Source organism: Temnothorax nylanderi, unplaced genomic scaffold, assembly GCF_030848795.1.
Source record: "Temnothorax nylanderi isolate EJ_2023f unplaced genomic scaffold, tnyl_v1.0 TNYL_tig0046_pilon, whole genome shotgun sequence".
In the NCBI taxonomy this organism is placed as follows: Eukaryota; Metazoa; Arthropoda; class Insecta; order Hymenoptera; family Formicidae; genus Temnothorax; species Temnothorax nylanderi.
This window is the reverse complement of record NW_027249108.1, coordinates 1,210,404-1,228,261: the sequence shown is the minus strand read 5'-3', so window position 1 is coordinate 1,228,261 and position 17,858 is coordinate 1,210,404. Positions and strand designations below refer to the sequence as shown.

The following is a 17,858-nucleotide window of genomic DNA, read 5'->3' as shown; positions in this document are numbered from 1 at the left end:
CGCCCTTTTCGCTTTGTAGTTTAATAAATGCTGTAAATCTTGATTGTTATAAAGCCCATTTTGGAAATAGCTGGAAATATATGAAGCATAGACTGAGTTATACACATATTTACTGGTAAAAAAAGGAATGCAGGATAATGAGAACGGTAATTAGAAAAAATACTAATTTATTTTAACTAATATAAAAAAAATTCATCGCTTTGACAAGATTCAACAATGAAGAAGTAGTCTTCATATAAAATATAAAATACTGCTAATATTACAGAAATGGAATAATAATTCATTGTCGAGTGTATGGACATCGGAATATTGTTTTAATTATATTTCTATATTTATCATTCTTAATTATATTCATATAAAATTGTTATTGTTTATCCAAACTTGTTCTATATGAAATATAGCTGTTCCACAATAGAGCGACCGACTGTACAACTAGAGTTTGATAATGCAAAGGTACCAGAGAAAAGTTCACAAGTTGTACCATAGGCCACAGCTAGAACAGAAATGAGGCACTCGATCATGAAAAGAACAAACGAAAATTAAACCAATTTCTACGACATGCTGCGTTTGTTACCTTGTAATTATTCGTCAAGATATCACTATATTCGTTTGCCAGTTTAATTTTTAGTCCCTCGATATCTTTCTTCTGGCAAATACCAATAGTGACTAGTAAAACCGCTATGAATGTAGGTGCAAAGAGCAATTGGTCGCAAACAACCTTTTTAATTACAACAGAGTGACCTTTAGAGCCTATATATTTATCTAAAATCCTATACCACGTTGTCGTTGTTGGACCCTAAATATTTTATTGATACATTTATAAGCTTTCGCTCTTATTGCTACAACGTCCTATATAAGATCTTATACTACTTAAATTATAAATATTTCGTCAAAATACGACCAAATTGAAGACTGAACACACTGGGAAACGTTTAAGAAATATTTGAGTGTTAAATACTATATAACATTTTTTTTGTAATTACTTACACTTATACACAAACCGATCCCTGTGAATTGCATTGTGCGTACAAAGTCAATAGTTTTCGAATCGTTTATGAAATTCTGGGCGATCTGATCACCGAGTCCCATTAATATTCCTGTATATTCAGTTATTGTTAATAATGACAATAATTTATATCACGAAAATTAATAATATCATAAATATTAAAATTGTCCTTTGTTTCGTATTTTATGAAAGTACGCTCGTTCGACTGTCTTCTTGTGTAAAAGCAAAGATTTAAAAAATACAAAATTCGCCGCCTCGAGAATCGTTAGATTTTATATTTCGCGCGTTATTTCTATCGTAGCGCGGACTCAGCGCATGCTCACATCACTTCGTTTTGTCGGCATGACAGGATCTCCTAACCTTCAATTCTAAAAAAATGAATTTATAAAATTAAATTCTTAAATTTTTAATCATCTTCAATCATTAACCGAAAAAACAAATACTCGGTTGACGATACGTTAAATACCCTCATAAAAAAATAGTCATCTCTAGCTTAATAACTGATCTTAGAGTAATAGGTGATTTTTATTTGTTCAAACCTTTATTTTTACACAAAATGACTTCGAATGAGCGCAGCGTTTCATCAAGATATAAGATAAGAGGTCTAAAACTCAACACAATCATTCAAAAAATTGTTTGCATATAAAATACATATTAATAAGCGTGCAAATGTTTCTCTCTGCGTAATGTGTGGGCGTGCATGCATTATAATAAATTATTATTTACCAGCTTGCACCGCTTGCGTGCCCATAGGGTATTTTCTTAATGTTCTTTGATAGAGTCTCTTTATACTCCACATAATTATTACGTCCCTCAACGACACCAATTGCCGTTGACGCAGTTGTGTATATACTTGTCAATGTACGTAAAACAATTTCAGGTAACTTGTTAAAATAATAACAGCGAGGAGCACAAATTAAATTCCGCCACAAATGTCACAAGGAATCACACGTGTCTGTAACAACAAAGGCGGCAAAATCTCGACTGGAGCTTAAAAATCGGGACAGCCCACAACCGGTGTCTGTGTGGACGTCTGTGATTGTGCGCGATTACGTAATCCAATTGACGCTCTAAGCACAGATTAATTTGTAGTCAACTGATCACAACTTAGAACAAAACTTACGGTCGATTTTCATGATTTCTTTTTTCTTGTGTTTCCAGTACCTTCAACGACGTCACAAGTTATATTTTAGTGCATATAATATACATAATCAAGTCTGTTCTATTTAGCTGAACTTCCCTCATAGTTCATCTCTTTCTTTTCTCTCTTTTTTCTCTCCAAACGTGAAAAGAATTGGGCCTACAGTTATAGGATATGCTTGATTTAAACTAAAATGAGAGGAAAAAGAAGTTAAAACTCTGACTTGTGCATCTAAAACTAATTTCAATTATATAATTTTCTCCGAAATTTTTTGTAAATCATCAAAATTGAAATAGAAATATTTCAGGTAATTAAGAAAAATATCAGAATATCTTGTATTAAAACCAACCTGCATTAACCCAATATAATTTCTGTGATCTCGTTTGTAATCCATATAATCTTTTAAAACGTTTGTCACGGTTTATTTCTTCATAATCATCAGAAAAATATTCATGATTTCAGGAGGACACGTCGATTGACTTATTTATTAAATTACCGCAGAAACGAGACGCTGCACCAATTTCCAATAATGCCAACGTCATTTATTCCTTTTACTGGCAGTAGGCAAGTTCATTTCGAGCTCGCCCCCGCAAATTGTAATGGAATTTGATTGGCGTGCGCTCTCAAGCTCGACGAATCACGCGACTCCGTCATTACCCACGGGATACGGGATTGAGGGAAAGAAAAAAGAGAGACGTTTTTTTTCATAATTTCCTCCCAATAGGTTCCTTATCTATCTGTTTTGTTCTCTCTCTTCCTCGCGTAAAGTGACAGTTTCGTCATACGAAAGCATCTGGATATACGCGACACGGTGCACGGTGGGATCGTCGTATCGCTTCGCAGAGTCGTAAGGTCGCTTTGAATTAACGAAAGTCGAGGTGATTCCGAGATCGGCGGATTTCGAGGCGCCGAGCCGCGTGAGTGCCATGCCTCGGGAATCGTGGTATTCGACGATCGTCGAACGGAACGAGCCTGAGTCACGCGTACGTCGCGTCTGACACGTCTTGTGACGCGGGGGAGCGCGATCTCGGCGCAACCTGTTTCTCGCTGTGTTTAGGGAGGAGCGAGAGTTGAAACGGATTTCCAGGAACATGCGTTGAGACTGTCGTGAAACGTGAAGTCGTGCCGATTCACGTTTGCGCCGGTGTTGCCGTACGTATCGTCGAAAGCCGCGTTTCGATCATGCAGGTTATCGGTATCTATTGACGTTAAATGGAATCGTACAGTGCCCGTCAATGATTCCTTTCCAGGCTTCCTCTTGGTAACGCGGGCGCGGACTGGAAAGGAATCATTGACGGGCACTGTACGTACGGTTAGCGGTGAGTCGGATAGAGTTGTTTGATAGATTTGTTTAGCGAGAAAAAACGCAACTGGAAACGCAACGTGGAAGCGCCATGGAGAAGTTTATGATCGACTTGGACAAGGTCCTCAATGACTTTGAATTCAACGAAGGTACGAATCCTCGAGGAAAGTCCAACTTGAACGAGTTTCGGATGGATTCTTCGTACACTTGGAAGTTTTAAGCGCAAGCTCGAACAAAAAAATTTTCTATATTTTTTATTTATACTTGAATACATTTTAAGAATTCTTATATTTGAATATTTTGAAATTGTACTTTTTGTTCGAGTATAAACTTCAACAAAAAGTACAGTTTGCTACGCTTGAATGAGAAAGTATCTTGAATAAATTTCAGGAATTCTTTCTATGTTCAAAGAACCTTGTATTTAAACTAAAAATATAATTTCTTTTTATATCTTCTACTTTTTCTTTACATAATCGAATGAGCAAGTGTAAATAAAAAGTGGGAACTTGAACAAGCTTTAAGAATCCCTTTAGAACCTTCCATAGATATATTTCTTTTAATTTGTAGAGCATAGAACTTTATAGGAAGTTTCTTTTCATATAAAATTACCCTTTGAATAAATGTACATGTGTTGCGCTGAAATAATATGTCGTATATAAGTGGTTTCAAATAAAAGTCTAGTAAAATTTTATTTATTATCAATTATTTGCAGATTGCGCGGAGCAAATAGCGGCAGTCGCAACTTCTACGATCGATGCGTCAGTTGTGGAGAAGCGTGCTAACGAATCTGTGCCTTCGAAAGTGTACAGCTTTAATCCCGAGAAAGGCGACGTGGCACCGACCGTTGAAAAATACAGGGACACTCGGCCGATGGAGGTCGACTCCAAGTATACGCTAGCGGAGAAGAATATAGTATTTATATCGGACAGCAAAGATTCCGTGAACAATTTCTATACGCGCGACCGTGTCAACGACATCACGACCGGGCAGAAATCACGTGTTCATCCTTACGATTCGGATCAAGTGTCTTCGGCGGCGTACGGTGACATATCGCAAAACTCGATGCAGAAACAGCAGGGTGCGAGCAGCGATTCGAAAGACGGCGATAGATACGACAAGAAATTAAATCAGCCGAACTTCAAGCCTAGTATCAGCAATGTGTTTAATAGTTTGAACGAATATATTAATGCTCCCACTGGAAGCTTAAGTTACGTCGAGCCTATGCTGGATACGGTAGACGATTTATCTAAAAGGTCCACGGACGATTTAGCGGAGAAAGATTTCAGGTCAAACAGAGACGTGACGATTAACGAACGTTCAATCTCGATAGAGAAAGGTGTAACGAATTCCGTGGTCGACAAGATTACCGTAGACCATAAAAATGTTTTGCCGGTTGAATTGGGCACGTTTGTCAAAGTTGAACCTAGTAACAAACAGGATAATATAATGCAGAACGTTATGTTTTATCATTCTACTCCGATGCGGTCTGAGGAAAATAACAGCGACGCTATAATTCCTGTATCAAACACGGCCATCTCGAGACGTAACGACATTACGATAAATACGGAACTGTCCAATAATAAAGACGATGTTGATAAAAAGGTCATGGTTAGCGACGCGTTTAAAGAAAATTCTGATAGTATCATTAGCAAACAACGGCAGTTGGACTTGGATAATCGGGAGCCCGTCGACGAGTACACATTTGTCGAGAATAAGGAAAGCATAGCGGAGAATACTGCACAGTTGGATAAGACTGTAATGAGCAGCGAAAATCATGATAAAAATGTAGAAGCAACTAAGAGCGACGTCTTCTCTAGCATACATACGACTCATACAATTGATACCGGCGACGATTTTTCTGAAGAAGAACTAAACCAGTATTTGTTAGAGTTAGAGAAAGAAGAGAGATCTAAGGCAGAAAATACATCGCTTTCGGATAATACCTGGTTGCCGCAGTCACATGACGAATTGAGAGGTGACAGAGAAGAAAAGAGCGCGAGTCAGCGAGACGACGAAGATGTTAACGAAGCGCCGATATTCGAGAAAATTATGATAGGCGAACTTCCAAAGATATCGCAGGAGGAGTTTCAGGAGAAGACGAAAAAATTTCCCGTAATTGATTATAACACGGATATATGTAACGAAAATATAACGGATGTAAAATGTAATAAATGTATTAAACACGCTTTAAGTAAAAAGAGTAATCAATTAAAGGATATACGAAGTAATGAGCTAGACAAAACGATAAAAGATTCCCATGTGATCGAAGCAATTGGTCAGGATGTAGCGACACAAGATAGTACCTTGCAAGCTATGTCTAGTAATGTCGTCGCCGTTCAAGAGAAAGTCACGTCAAAGTTTGAAAATATCGGAGAACAGTTTTGCAGTAACAGCACACAGAAATTACAACAAGATTCTAATAGAGATACTCTGTCGCAGGATGACAGTAGTGGTGCTTTATTAAATTTATCAGAAAACAAAGAAGATCATGACAAGAGAGTGTATTGCCAAGATATTACTGAAAATAACAAAGATGTTGTACATGAGACTAGCGCACATGACGGCGAGGAGATCTCTAAAATGGAAACTGCATCTAAAATCAGTGATACTTGTATGGCCCCTCATACGAAGGAAAGTGATCAGGAAGCCGAAAAGCCGACCCGTCCCCAGACACTTGACATTGTATTGACGCATAGTGACTCACATTCACAGACAGGTATGTCTCTTTAATGTTTTATTTTTTAATTTTCTTTGTTAGTCTCCACTCACAAACGTTGCCACCATCGCATGTTCTTCAAAGCCATAAAAAGTCAGCTTCAATTTTCATATTGAGTAACAAGTAATGTTATAACAGAATCCTCGAGTTTTGTACCAGAAGAACCGGAACACTCAGAAATTAGTGGCACTGTTGACGAAGATCGCGGTGCTTCGTCGGATGTTTCTGATAATTCTTTAATCGAATGTAACACAGTATTGGGAAAACAGCCTCCGTTTTGGATTCCGGATAGCGATGCACCTAGTTGCATGTTGTGCGATGTTAAATTTACTGTACTTAAAAGGCGTCATCATTGTCGTGCTTGCGGTAAGGTACGTATTTATTGAGTTTAAGGAAAAATTAAAAAACCCAGTCATTTAGTTGTTCTATTAATTGATATATCACGCAGTATGATTTATCGTTTTATAAATTGGTGTTCTCTTCCAAACTTGTAACATTGCATTAGCTTTTCTTTTTCGTAGCGATTAAATATTAAAATTTACAACACATTTTGCAGGTACTATGTAACAAGTGTTGCAATATGAAATACAGATTGGAATACCAGTTAAATATTGATTCCCGTGTTTGTGTCTCGTGTTATCATCTACTCACGAAAGGTAAAAAGAAATAATCTTAATATACAGCATATCTCAATATATATGATCACTTGGGAAAATAAAAAGATTATGGTGTTCTTGGACTAACAATGTATTTGCTTTTTCAGCAGAGAGCGAACAGGAAATAGGTGATTGGTCAGCTGGCTATAATTCGTATACCGATTGTAGCGATGTTAATTCTGTACAGGTATGTTATTTATTTGTGGATTGATTTTTTTGTATCAACAGCTGTAACGAAACTGTAGCTGTAGGAGCAGCTATAAGGGCCTACTTGAAAGAATTGCCCATTTGTTAAGAAAACTTAAAAAAAGAAGCTATTTAAATTCATATTAACAAATCACTTTTATGATTTCATCTGTTGAATTCCCCCGAATAATACTAACTTTTTAAGCATTACATGAACATTAATATAAGCCTAATTATAAATACCTATAACAACTTGTTGAATACTTCTGTTTGAATTTTATGCTTTACTTGTGCAGACAATTTATGTATATCAAAAACAGATTAAATTAACAAATATCTATATTGATAACCAAAACTTTAATACATAAATTATTATATTGTAATGTTTTTATTTTGATAGGGAATGTCCGGAATGTATATTTGCATCGGATTAAAAATGTGTGGTTTGCTAGATTTATAGTTCTTTTTTTTAAATATGATACATATAAATGAAAATATATTTTCCTGAGAAATAAATTTATTATTATTATTTTTTTCAATACGACATATTGATGTTTTGCGGATAATTTTGTAAAACTTTACGTAATATAATTACTTGAAACACGTAATGCTTTGTTCTACATTACATTATTTGGCACAGTATATTTAGTATGATTTCAAATTATATTAGCAAAAAAAAAATCCATTGATTCGCTTAAATATTTCATAAATACATATACTTCAGATAGTTTTATAATACCGAATACATGACTAATTAAGATGCTTGATTCTTTAAGACAAGGAAAGATATAGATTATTATCAATTATGTTTAATAAGCATTCTTATTGTTTGTAATGTTTATTTTGTGTTGAGTTACACTATAGTAGTATATATGATTTATAGCTTCTCTTGGGTTTTAAACACATTTTATTTGTTTTTTTAGAAAAGTATGCATGTCGTTACAAAAGTAAAGCATGTTTTGTTTGAGCTATTGTGCAATAAAATATAGTCTGCTTTGTATCGTGATTATTTCTGAAGTCCAGCAAACACATGACGAGTACAAATAAAATGAAGTGTATGCTGTATAATCGAACTAAATTACGTTAATTGATAAAATTGAATCTGCGATGATTAGATCTGATCATGATATATTATCGTAAACACTAGAAAGCAAAAGTAATACTTACATGAATAGCAACAAGTGTTTAAAACGTTTAAAACGATCCTTCAAAATTCATCGATTTCTTCTTAATTATTTCTTAATAATGAAACTATTCACAGTTACAAACATCGATTTTTCCAATTTCTCTTAGAACGATGGAGATTCCCTTTACCAAAGTTTACTGTAAAAACGTTAAAAGAGAATAATCGTATTTCTTTTTGTATATCTGACTAATAAATGTGTTTGCTGAACAATTAAACAAATGTCGATGTTAGAAGTATTCGACAAATGGTTATAGGGGAGACAGCCTAATCCAAATAATCCCATGGAGTACTGTTCAACTATACCACCCTTGCAACAGTTAGCCGGCGGTTTGCCGCCACCACCGACGGTGATGGTGCCCGTGGGCGTTCTTAAAAGAGAGGGTTCGAAACATCGTGCAGAAGGACAGAAATCCGTAATGTTCAGTGACGGTAGGTAATTATTGCTTACAATTTATTAATGTTATTGGTGTTCTTAATTCATTCTTTCTCCTTCTCTTTCTCTCGTTAATGCTATGTAATTCTAAAGTAATTATCTCTAACTCGTAATAAATATATACACCTTAAATTACATAATGTACAGATTTACATATTAGCTATAATTTTTATATATGGTAAATTCATGAACGTACTGGGTATGCTGAGTATACATAATTTGTTCTTGTTACGTACAATTATTCTACAGAATGAATTAAGTTTAACATTTCTGTCATTGGACGAGATCTTATGCCGAATAAATGCTCTGGAACGAGCGAGTAATAAGACACCGTTAAGATAGAGCTAGACGTATTAAGACTCGAGTCTACCGTCTCTGAAAATAGAGAATTCGTGTCATGACTGAAGTGATAAATCTAAATGAATATGAAGGAGAAAAGATTCATAAGATGTTCATTATTATCAGTAATGTCGTACACCAATTTAGTAATGTAATATTTTCAGCTTTGACTGGTAAGATTACGTTTCAAGATTGTATGAGATAAATCGGCGCGTGATGCGAGGCATAAGGCAAATATATATAAAGTATTTAGGCATAAAATTCCGCCCGATGATCGGAAAATGTCAAATTTCTTTATTACGTGTGTTACACACATATATCGGTCGCTATTTACTTCTTCAAGGTATAATTAAGTATACAATTATTTCCTAAATCGTACACACATACTTTTTCCTGCTGTATATTTTTTCGTTTTGTCTCGTTTCTGTTATTCCTTTGTCCAACACGTCCTATGTAAAATTATTAATCCAATGTACGTCCAACGCGAAATTACTACTTGTTTATTTTTGCCTTTCTGGAACATGTCAGTAAGTTGACAACTCGCCCTTCCCCAGCCTATCCTGTTTGTTTTATTTTTACGCACCTATAACTAAAACACAGGAATAAGGCCTGGCTGTGACCTGACAGAGCTAGACACGTGTTGGGACCCAAAGCCACCGTACCGCAAGCAGGGAACTAAACGGATTTTTGCCACGGGATCTGCGGACACTGCAACGAGAAGGCAACATCATCATCCTCCTCTAGACAATACGACCAATAGTTATATTCCACATGATTCTAATTTATTGCCTCCGACTGTCACGATACACAAAGGCCGTAAGGATGTTATATAAAAGTATTCATAGTTGTAGTAACTTATGTCATTCATATTATCACTTCATTTTCTTTCTTTTTATCGTAACCAGATATTACATACCATCCACCTATGGACGAAGGTGTGCTCTATAAAACGCTGAAAAACGAATGCGAACCGTCGGTAATGTTCGCGATTAATCGGAATCTTTATGCATATGTGAAGATAACTAATTGTAAGTATAAAGAAATTATACTGCCGGTATATGTGTAAAGAAACTTAACGTTCTTATTCACATAATTCGCAGTAAATTGCTGCGTAAACAAGATCTGCTGGAACGTGACGTCGAGAGGTCTTGCTTGCATTGGTCAGGACGAAGTTATTTTATTAGTCGAGGTTTTACCAGATGAAACACGGATTCCAAAAGATCTTCTGATATATATCAATCAATTATATCTCGAAGCTATTAAAGGTATAATATCTTGTATATGTATAATATCTTATATATGTCAATTACATAAATTTAGTTGATATCTTAATAACAGCGCATAATATTCACAAAATTCATACTTTATATTGCAATAAATTATTTCTATCGTGTTTGCCTTTTCAGGTAATACAATGACGGAACTCGGTTTCTCGGTATATCAAGGCACCAACCTGTTGGGCTCACGCGAGCATGCGGGTTTTCTTTTTATTCGCCAGACGTTGCAGTGCTTGCAAAAGATAATTTTACCGCCCGCACCTTTCTTGATTGGACTTTTGGTTCACAGGTGAATATAATAAAATTTCGCTCTGAGTAAAATTGAACTTTTTTTTTCGTGAATAGATCCATGTATTCTACAATTTGTTTCATATGATTCCATTTATTTGACAACTATAATTTCACTTGTATCTGTTGTTCATTTTAGGTGGGAAACCCCATGGGCCAAAGTATTCCCATTAAGGCTTCTTTTACGTCTCGGAGCGGAATATCGTTATTATCCTTGCCCATTGGTGTCCGTACGTTTTCGAAATGCGTTATATTTCGAGATTGGGCACACTGTCATGAAAGTATTAGCGGATTTTAGAAATTTCGGCTATACTTTGCCAGGAGTGAGGGGCTTAACAATTCACCTTAAAAATCGTACGACAGACGTTATGTTCCCCAAGAATCGATATGACCAAGTTATAAAAGGACTTCATAATTCGAATGATCATGTCTTAGCTTATGCCTCAAACTTCAGCATAACTGCGGATTCACATTTAGTTTGCATACAAACGAATACCGGTGATGAAAGCAGTTACCAAACGCAAGCGATAAATATTCACAACAAGCCAAGAACAGGTGGGTTTGTAAGCAAAAAATTTCTGCTGATGACATGGAAATAACTGTTTTTCTATTATATAGTAACCGGCGCCAGTTTCATTGTCATCAATGGTGCTCTAAAATCTTCAATGGGACTTTCTGCCAAGTCCAGTATCGTTGAAGATGGATTAATGGTAGAAATAATGCCAGAAAAAATGGAAGCCTTGAAGGCTGCTCTCAAAAATATGCAAGATTTTTCAATCGGTTGCGGACGCCAGGGAGCACCGGAGCCAGACGAGACTGTAAATATAAAGTGGGTCGAAAACGACACGCTGTTTAACCTGGGGTAAATTCTTTCGATAAATTTAATTATTATTATTATATTTGAGATATTTGCCAATGTTTGTTCCTTCCTTTCTTCCTTCTTTATTTCTTTCTTTTTTTATCTTCCTCCTATATATCCCTTTCTTCCTCCTTTTTTCTCTTTCTCTCTCACACGAGTAAAACAAATTTTTCAAATAAGAGCTATAATATATATGCAACATATTAATATACTTCACATGAAATTGTATATTACGAACTCTTTCTTTCTCTTGCCTCAATATTGAACACATTAAATAAACAGCGATCTTTTATTACCAGTGTTAAAAGTCCTATTGATGGACAATTAATGGATGGTATACCATCTATTAGAGTACATAATGGCATTGATTATAAAGGTGCAAGCCGATTCATACGCTGGACAGAAGTATTCATTATAAAAGTATGTATGCCGTTACAGAGAAGTATCATTATTTTAAATACATATGTGTGCAAACTAAATTAATAAAATAATATTACTACAAAAGTCAGATGATCATACGAATGGCGTGAACGATCCTGTGGATATAAACAAACTATCTGGCAGCATAGCAAAAGCGACATGTGCAGCATTGGTTAAATTGCTGGATCTTCTGGCAACAGCGGGTTTAACAAAACTCGGTGTGCGGACAACGATTCATCCAGATAATGTAAATATAACTCTTTGATTTATATATATAGAACTCACTTTGTTACATTAGGATTGTATTTAAATTGTTAAATATGCGTCTCCATATAGGTGGGCTATGAAGCTGGAAGTGAGGGTACAAAACTACCGCCAATATATATGAAAAGTTTAGACAATGAATTAATTCAAGTTTTACATAAAGCTGTACAAAGCAGTCAGGATGCACATACAGTGCTTGAATTGATATTCTATGTGCTTGAGGATTAAACAAGGATACGTAATGTATATTTCGCATGTTTTAATCGGTGATGTGTCTTCAGGAGAAGAACTTTTTCATTCAACTGGGAAGCTGTGCAATTGCACTGAACATCATGGTGCAGTGATTATATGATCTGTATGTTACTTTTTATTGTATACTTTGTTTTATAATTCAGGATATTATTTTCGATTTGTCTATTTATTAAGATTGCCGAATGAAATATTTTTAATTTTATCGCGAAATAAGTCAATGATGTGCATAATAATTTATTACAAATACGAATCGAGAATCGAAGAGAAACAGTAAAGCCCCTTGCACAATGCCAGGCAACGGGCAATAGGAACAGGGAATAGAAATCAGGAATCATGTATAAATGCAGAATAAAGAGTGACACAGGCAATAGACACAGAGTTTCCGTCACGTTGGAAATTCTGTGCCTATTGCCTGTTGCCAACCAATCATAGCATTCGAATTTTTTAGGTAGTAATTAACGATTTTTTGGTTATTTCCTGTTCCTATTGCCTGTTGCCTGGCATTGTGCAAGCGGCTTAATAGCGATGTGCAGTGATAGAAACTTCCAATGTCTATTGTCTCGAAAACTTTACCTTGTATTTTCTGCTTCGGATAATATACATAAGAATGAATGGTAATGTAATGCAAATATGTGTATCATGAGTTACGAGAAGATAACCTTCTCTTATAGAAAGATAAGGCAATATCGACACATCCAATAGTGGACAATTTATTAATATTGCATTCAAATTATTATTAATATTTTATTCAAGTTTTATTAGCCGTAGAAATATGTTTCTTGCTTAATTTTAAACGAGCTTCAAATTTATACGTAAGAAAATACCGTTAATTTTTTTACAGGAGAAAAAATTAACATTATTTTGGATAAGTAATTTATATATATGTATAGATCTGTTGGCGCGCGCGTGCACGTGCGCGTAGTGATATGTATTTTAGGAAGCTCATGATAGACATTTGTTCGATATTGTAATCAATCAGATCAAGTCAGCATCAATCAATTCAGTTGTGCTGAATAATACATGTTGTTTATTGCCAAAGACTTACGCAGGTTATACTATAATCTTTGTTAATGTAAATAAGTATCTATCCTTTCTCGATTGTTTTACGAGATATAGGGTGATCACTTTACGTGCAGAAATAACCTGCGACATTTTCATAAAAATTCTTTATAAACAATAAGTTTTTTTAACCGGCAACTGCTAACAATTACCAATAATTAGATCACAGAAAAATTGCTGAATACGAGCATACACGCTGCAAATGCGTGTGTTGGCAAATATCTCAGTTCTTTCCCATTGATATACTTCTCTACTAACAATGTTTTATATAGCAAGTTTTTTGGGGTATGAGGACAGCTTGTAACACTACAGTCTACAGTACTACAATGTAATTATGTATTATTGTATTTATTGTTATAATAAACCTGTTAGCTATATATACAGTTCATATTATAGCGAGACATTTTATTACTCGATTCTAATTGAACGATGAGATATCTGCGCGCTATTAACACATTGGTACATTAAACTGATTAAATAATGTTAATAAAGTATTTTGTTATAATTGTGCGTTTATTGTTTGCATTATTGTATGAACAAAAGGTCACATCCTTCACTCCTTATGCATTTGATGTTGAAGAATGTTGAATTTATGCGCTACAAATGAATATATCAATACCGTGTTGGGTACGTTGTTGTCGGGGCAACCGAAGCTATAACGTCCGTCGGTCTAGACTCTAGACGCACTCGGTCATTTATTATTACGTTTATAGCGCAGGGTATACAAGTGTTTGGCAAGTTCGAAAGGCGTTTTTCATTTTTGGAAAGACAGGCGCGAGACTTGGTGCGGAAAAATCTCATTATGAGTGAAAACGTGAAATTTATCGTGACAGGAGTAAATAAATTATTAGGACGAAATTACAATCTGATCGGATTCAACGCCTTAAACGCCGAGGATTTATTGCAGGTATCTTTCCGCTATTTTATCATCGCGGCACTTTCGATGAACATTCCACTTTTTCTCGCAGATATTATGCGGTGTTCTGATGAAGATACAACAGCAAGATGGTTCGGATGTCGATATTAAGTTGGATTCGCCGGAAGAAAATTCTATATATATTTTAACAGCCCTTCGAATACTTAATTACCAGCCCGATGTGGATCCCGTGACATTTAGGTGACAATTTAGATTTCAGATACTTTGAGCGAAGTGCGTTAATATTTTTCTCATTCTATCGGATCTTTCAAAGAGTAATGCAAAAGACACAAATAAAACAACAAATATATGATGCAAAAGATATAAATAAAAGTAAAGAATAGTAAAAGTAGATTTTTGCACTTTTTGAAAATAAGTTTACGGTGATAAAAATTATTCTAACGATTGCATTTAGTATCAAAGAGAAAGAAAACATATGTAGATATATTTTATATATAATTATATATAAAAAAAATTTTTCCGGGTACCTCTAACGTTGTCTTTCGTTTAGACAAGGTTTAGTTCGAGGTGAAATTGAAATTATTCATCCTATATTGACATGGCTCCTGACGCATATCGACGTAGTTCGGAAAAGAGCGTATCTGTCACGGTTTCTCGTCAAGGTAAGATATCGAGATTGCTTCGCGAGCACGTGCGCCATGCGTTAGCATAATTAAATAATATAATTAATAAAAAAGGAAATTAACCGACTAGCAAAAATTCCTAAACGAAAAGTATTATTCTTATTAGCTTGAAATCCCGTCTGAGTATCTGGGAGATTCGGAAATATCCCTTTTACACGAGCAGTACTTGTCCCTCGTCGACAGATTTAAGACAATTCATAAAGAAAGAGAGATAGGAAAGAAGGTATGTGTAATTGTGTATGTTGTCTTCCCGTTTCTCTCTCTCGTTTCCATACACGAATAATGAATTATTTTTTCTCATTCGTTCAGGATGTTGAAAATGCCGTTGAGCTCGCAACGGACCTACAAGCAATGGCAAAGGAAAAGGAGGTGTGTAACAGATATTTCTGTGATCTTAGCTACATGATGTATAAAAATATTCCAAGCTCCAATTCGGGATAACGCGAGTCTCGGTCCGGCATTGATGTTAGAATCGATATTTTTTTGTCATAAACGCAGGCAGTGACAGCGCGTATCAGCAGGATCAAAACGAAGGCTGAGCCAGCGTTGCATTTACTCGATGCCAGCAAATTGTTACGAACGGAAAGGGACAAGGAACGCGATCTGATATCGCAGAAGGAACAAGAGGAGGACACTATCTCCGATTTACAAGTATATCTCCTTATGAAAAATAATAGATTTCTTGGGAAAATTTAACGTCGCGACTAAATGCTTCTATTCTCTCTGCAATCTTAATCTTATACACATATCCAGAGCTCCCTTCAACGAGTCGAACGCGAGTTGCACGCTTTGAAGCGCGACAGTACCGGGCTCACACCACAGATCTTAATCCAACATCTGACGGAGGAAGTGACAGTACAATCGGCGATCGTGAAGGAGAAGCTTCCGTCTGAGTTAAACGCAAAGAAGAATCGGATGAGAGCGTTGTCGGTGGTCAAGGAATATTCTTATTTGGGTCCGGATAAAATTTTGACCATGAGAAACAATTTAGATGCGGTATTAAAGGACATACAAGATTTGGTGGAGTCCAAAGTGAGTGTGCGTCAAAAACGTTTGGAATATGAGGAATTTATTTAACGATAATATATTGTACGGCAAGTCTCATTTGTCTCATGCAAATGCCTTGATTTTTAGATATCTAAAAATGATATCGATAAAATGGGACCGTTTAGGCAGCAGGCCGCAGCTGTCGGAAATATGAAACGCAACGCTCTTGAACGTTTAGAAAAGATCGAAAGTTCCTTGGGGGAATTGCAATCGCGATTAAAAGAGAAACAGGATCATTCGAAAACTTTATTGGAGACATCAATACCCAGAGCGGAGGAACTGAAAAGGTATATCAATCGTTTAAAGACCAAAGGTACATTGTACAAGCGTTGCAAAGCGGAGATGGCGGGTCTAAAAGCAGAAAGCGGTGTACTTAATCGAACAGCAGCTATTCTAGATGGACAGGTAGATTGAAACTCCCGGATCTTCTTAAACTAGATCAGTATAATGAATATGTATCGATGCTCTTCGTATTATGATTTCAGATAACTCATTCTTACACAACGAATGTTGCATCTAAAGTGACAATTCCAGAAAGTTATACGCTGGATAATGCATTCGTGACAAATACTCAATTGTCTCATTCGATATTGGCTCTGCGAACCAATCTTGCCCCAGTCATAAGAGGTAATAACGAAGCTCTCTTTGCAAAGCAAAATTAAATAATGTTTATTTGCATCCGAATTTTAATATCAAAAGTGAGAAATTATGTTAATTACATTTTCGTGCGAATAAATTCATTGTTTTCGAATACCATCATTAGATAGTAAAACATATCGAAAATCCTTTTTATTATTCTATATGAATAAATACATAATTCAGTCTACTGTAGATTTATTATAGATTTGTTATTTATGTATAGTAATTATGCATGTCTTTTATATATAGATATGAAATCATTACGGCAAACAGCACGTGAGACTGACGAGAGGTATCAAAAAGCATGTAAAAGTCATAACACGGTAGAAACGACTATGAAAAATACAACGAGCGATTTATTGTCCGAAACAAAACAGCTAAAGAACAAATTATTACAGGTAAAATTTATTATACGTATGAAGAATATGGATTAACCGCGTTAAAATAATATTGCTTATTGCATTGTAGGATACCAACGATAAGAAACAATTACAACAAAAAATTGCAAAAATAAAGATTACCGAGGAAAAGCTACGTAATGAAGCAAAAGTAAATATGAAATTTTGAAAATAATATCTATCATTATACTTGATACATTTACAACAATATTTCTTTTTTAGACCAACAATGGTTTTAATAACGTAGGGCAAGCATTAAAACAGGAATTACATAATACGATTGTAAAAGAAGAAGAAACTTTAAAAAATTTGAATAAGGAACAAGGGAGGATAAAAGAACACACTATGCAGTACGAGAATAAAACGCAACAATGGAATAATATCATATCGTAAGCAATATTTTCTGTACATGTTCAACAAATACGTATTGGTTTAGCAAGTACTTTACAACTTAATAGCAAAAAGCTTTGAATAATCTTTGATGATTATTAATAAAAACAAAATGTTTGCACGTTTCAGAATCTTTTCTTGTAAAATTCAATGTGCAGAAGAAAGTAAACAGACTGATGGCATAGTTGTGCGAAGAGGGGGCGCTGAAACTCTTGTGTTGCAATAATATTAATATTCACTTATTAAATATTTATTACGCATATTTTTAATAGAATGCTAGATATTTATAAATGTCTTAATTTAATAAATATTTTAAATATAAAAGAAAATATACACGATATGTTAAAAATATGTACAATGTACATTTAAAAAGAAGTAATCTGTGTTTTACGTGTTTATATCTATTTGTATATCTCTTTATCACGTTTTTTGTGACGCG

At 35.0% G+C, this 17,858-nt stretch overlaps 3 protein-coding genes across 3 annotated transcripts; 2 read left to right on the top strand and 1 right to left on the bottom strand.

Annotated features, from left to right (window-relative positions):
* Positions 1-150: 150 nt before the first annotated feature.
* Mpv17 (Mitochondrial inner membrane protein MPV17) lies at positions 151-2,617 on the bottom strand. The gene is made up of 5 exons (XM_071705485.1): positions 2,497-2,617; positions 1,733-2,335; positions 988-1,097; positions 575-796; positions 151-493 (listed from the first exon to the last, which is right to left on the bottom strand). Exons 2-5 carry the CDS (start codon positions 1,803-1,805, stop codon positions 365-367), a joined length of 534 nt encoding a protein of 177 aa, XP_071561586.1. The 5' UTR covers positions 1,806-2,335; positions 2,497-2,617; the 3' UTR covers positions 151-364.
* Positions 2,618-2,842: 225 nt separating this feature from the next.
* On the top strand, positions 2,843-13,773 carry Sara (Smad anchor for receptor activation). Its single transcript, XM_071705444.1, has 16 exons — positions 2,843-3,371; positions 3,455-3,599; positions 4,163-6,166; positions 6,305-6,537; positions 6,723-6,822; positions 6,930-7,009; positions 8,449-8,623; positions 9,567-9,782; positions 9,872-9,994; positions 10,067-10,231; positions 10,373-10,532; positions 10,671-11,086; positions 11,150-11,393; positions 11,690-11,810; positions 11,896-12,057; positions 12,147-13,773. Exons 2-16 carry the CDS (start codon positions 3,542-3,544, stop codon positions 12,300-12,302), a joined length of 4,413 nt encoding a protein of 1,470 aa, XP_071561545.1. The 5' UTR covers positions 2,843-3,371; positions 3,455-3,541; the 3' UTR covers positions 12,303-13,773.
* A 236-nt stretch (positions 13,774-14,009) lies between these two features.
* On the top strand, positions 14,010-17,770 carry LOC139772098 (intraflagellar transport protein 81 homolog). Its single transcript, XM_071705459.1, has 13 exons — positions 14,010-14,292; positions 14,354-14,502; positions 14,813-14,924; positions 15,052-15,168; positions 15,255-15,314; positions 15,444-15,596; positions 15,699-15,977; positions 16,080-16,397; positions 16,478-16,619; positions 16,881-17,029; positions 17,100-17,180; positions 17,252-17,418; positions 17,549-17,770. Exons 1-13 carry the CDS (start codon positions 14,188-14,190, stop codon positions 17,643-17,645), a joined length of 1,929 nt encoding a protein of 642 aa, XP_071561560.1. The 5' UTR covers positions 14,010-14,187; the 3' UTR covers positions 17,646-17,770.
* Positions 17,771-17,858: the final 88 nt, after the last annotated feature.

Excerpts from the sequence above, each read along its gene's own strand:
- Sara (XM_071705444.1), top strand. The coding sequence starts at position 3,542 with ATGGAGAAGTTTATGATCGACTTGGACAAGGTCCTCAATGACTTTGAA. Across the intron at positions 6,538-6,722 it reads ATTGTCGTGCTTGCGGTAAG|GTACTATGTAACAAGTGTTG; the intron begins GTACGTATTTAT and ends CACATTTTGCAG. Across the intron at positions 11,087-11,149 it reads TCACAACAAGCCAAGAACAG|TAACCGGCGCCAGTTTCATT; the intron begins GTGGGTTTGTAA and ends TCTATTATATAG.
- Mpv17 (XM_071705485.1), bottom strand. The coding sequence starts at position 1,805 with ATGTGGAGTATAAAGAGACTCTATCAAAGAACATTAAGAAAATACCCT. Across the intron at positions 797-987 it reads GGATCGGTTTGTGTATAAGT|GGTCCAACAACGACAACGTG; the intron begins GTAAGTAATTAC and ends TAAAATATTTAG. Across the intron at positions 494-574 it reads TCTTGACGAATAATTACAAG|CTGTGGCCTATGGTACAACT; the intron begins GTAACAAACGCA and ends TTTCTGTTCTAG.
- LOC139772098 (XM_071705459.1), top strand. The coding sequence starts at position 14,188 with ATGAGTGAAAACGTGAAATTTATCGTGACAGGAGTAAATAAATTATTA. Across the intron at positions 14,293-14,353 it reads ACGCCGAGGATTTATTGCAG|ATATTATGCGGTGTTCTGAT; the intron begins GTATCTTTCCGC and ends TTTTTCTCGCAG. Across the intron at positions 17,030-17,099 it reads TAAAGAACAAATTATTACAG|GATACCAACGATAAGAAACA; the intron begins GTAAAATTTATT and ends ATTGCATTGTAG.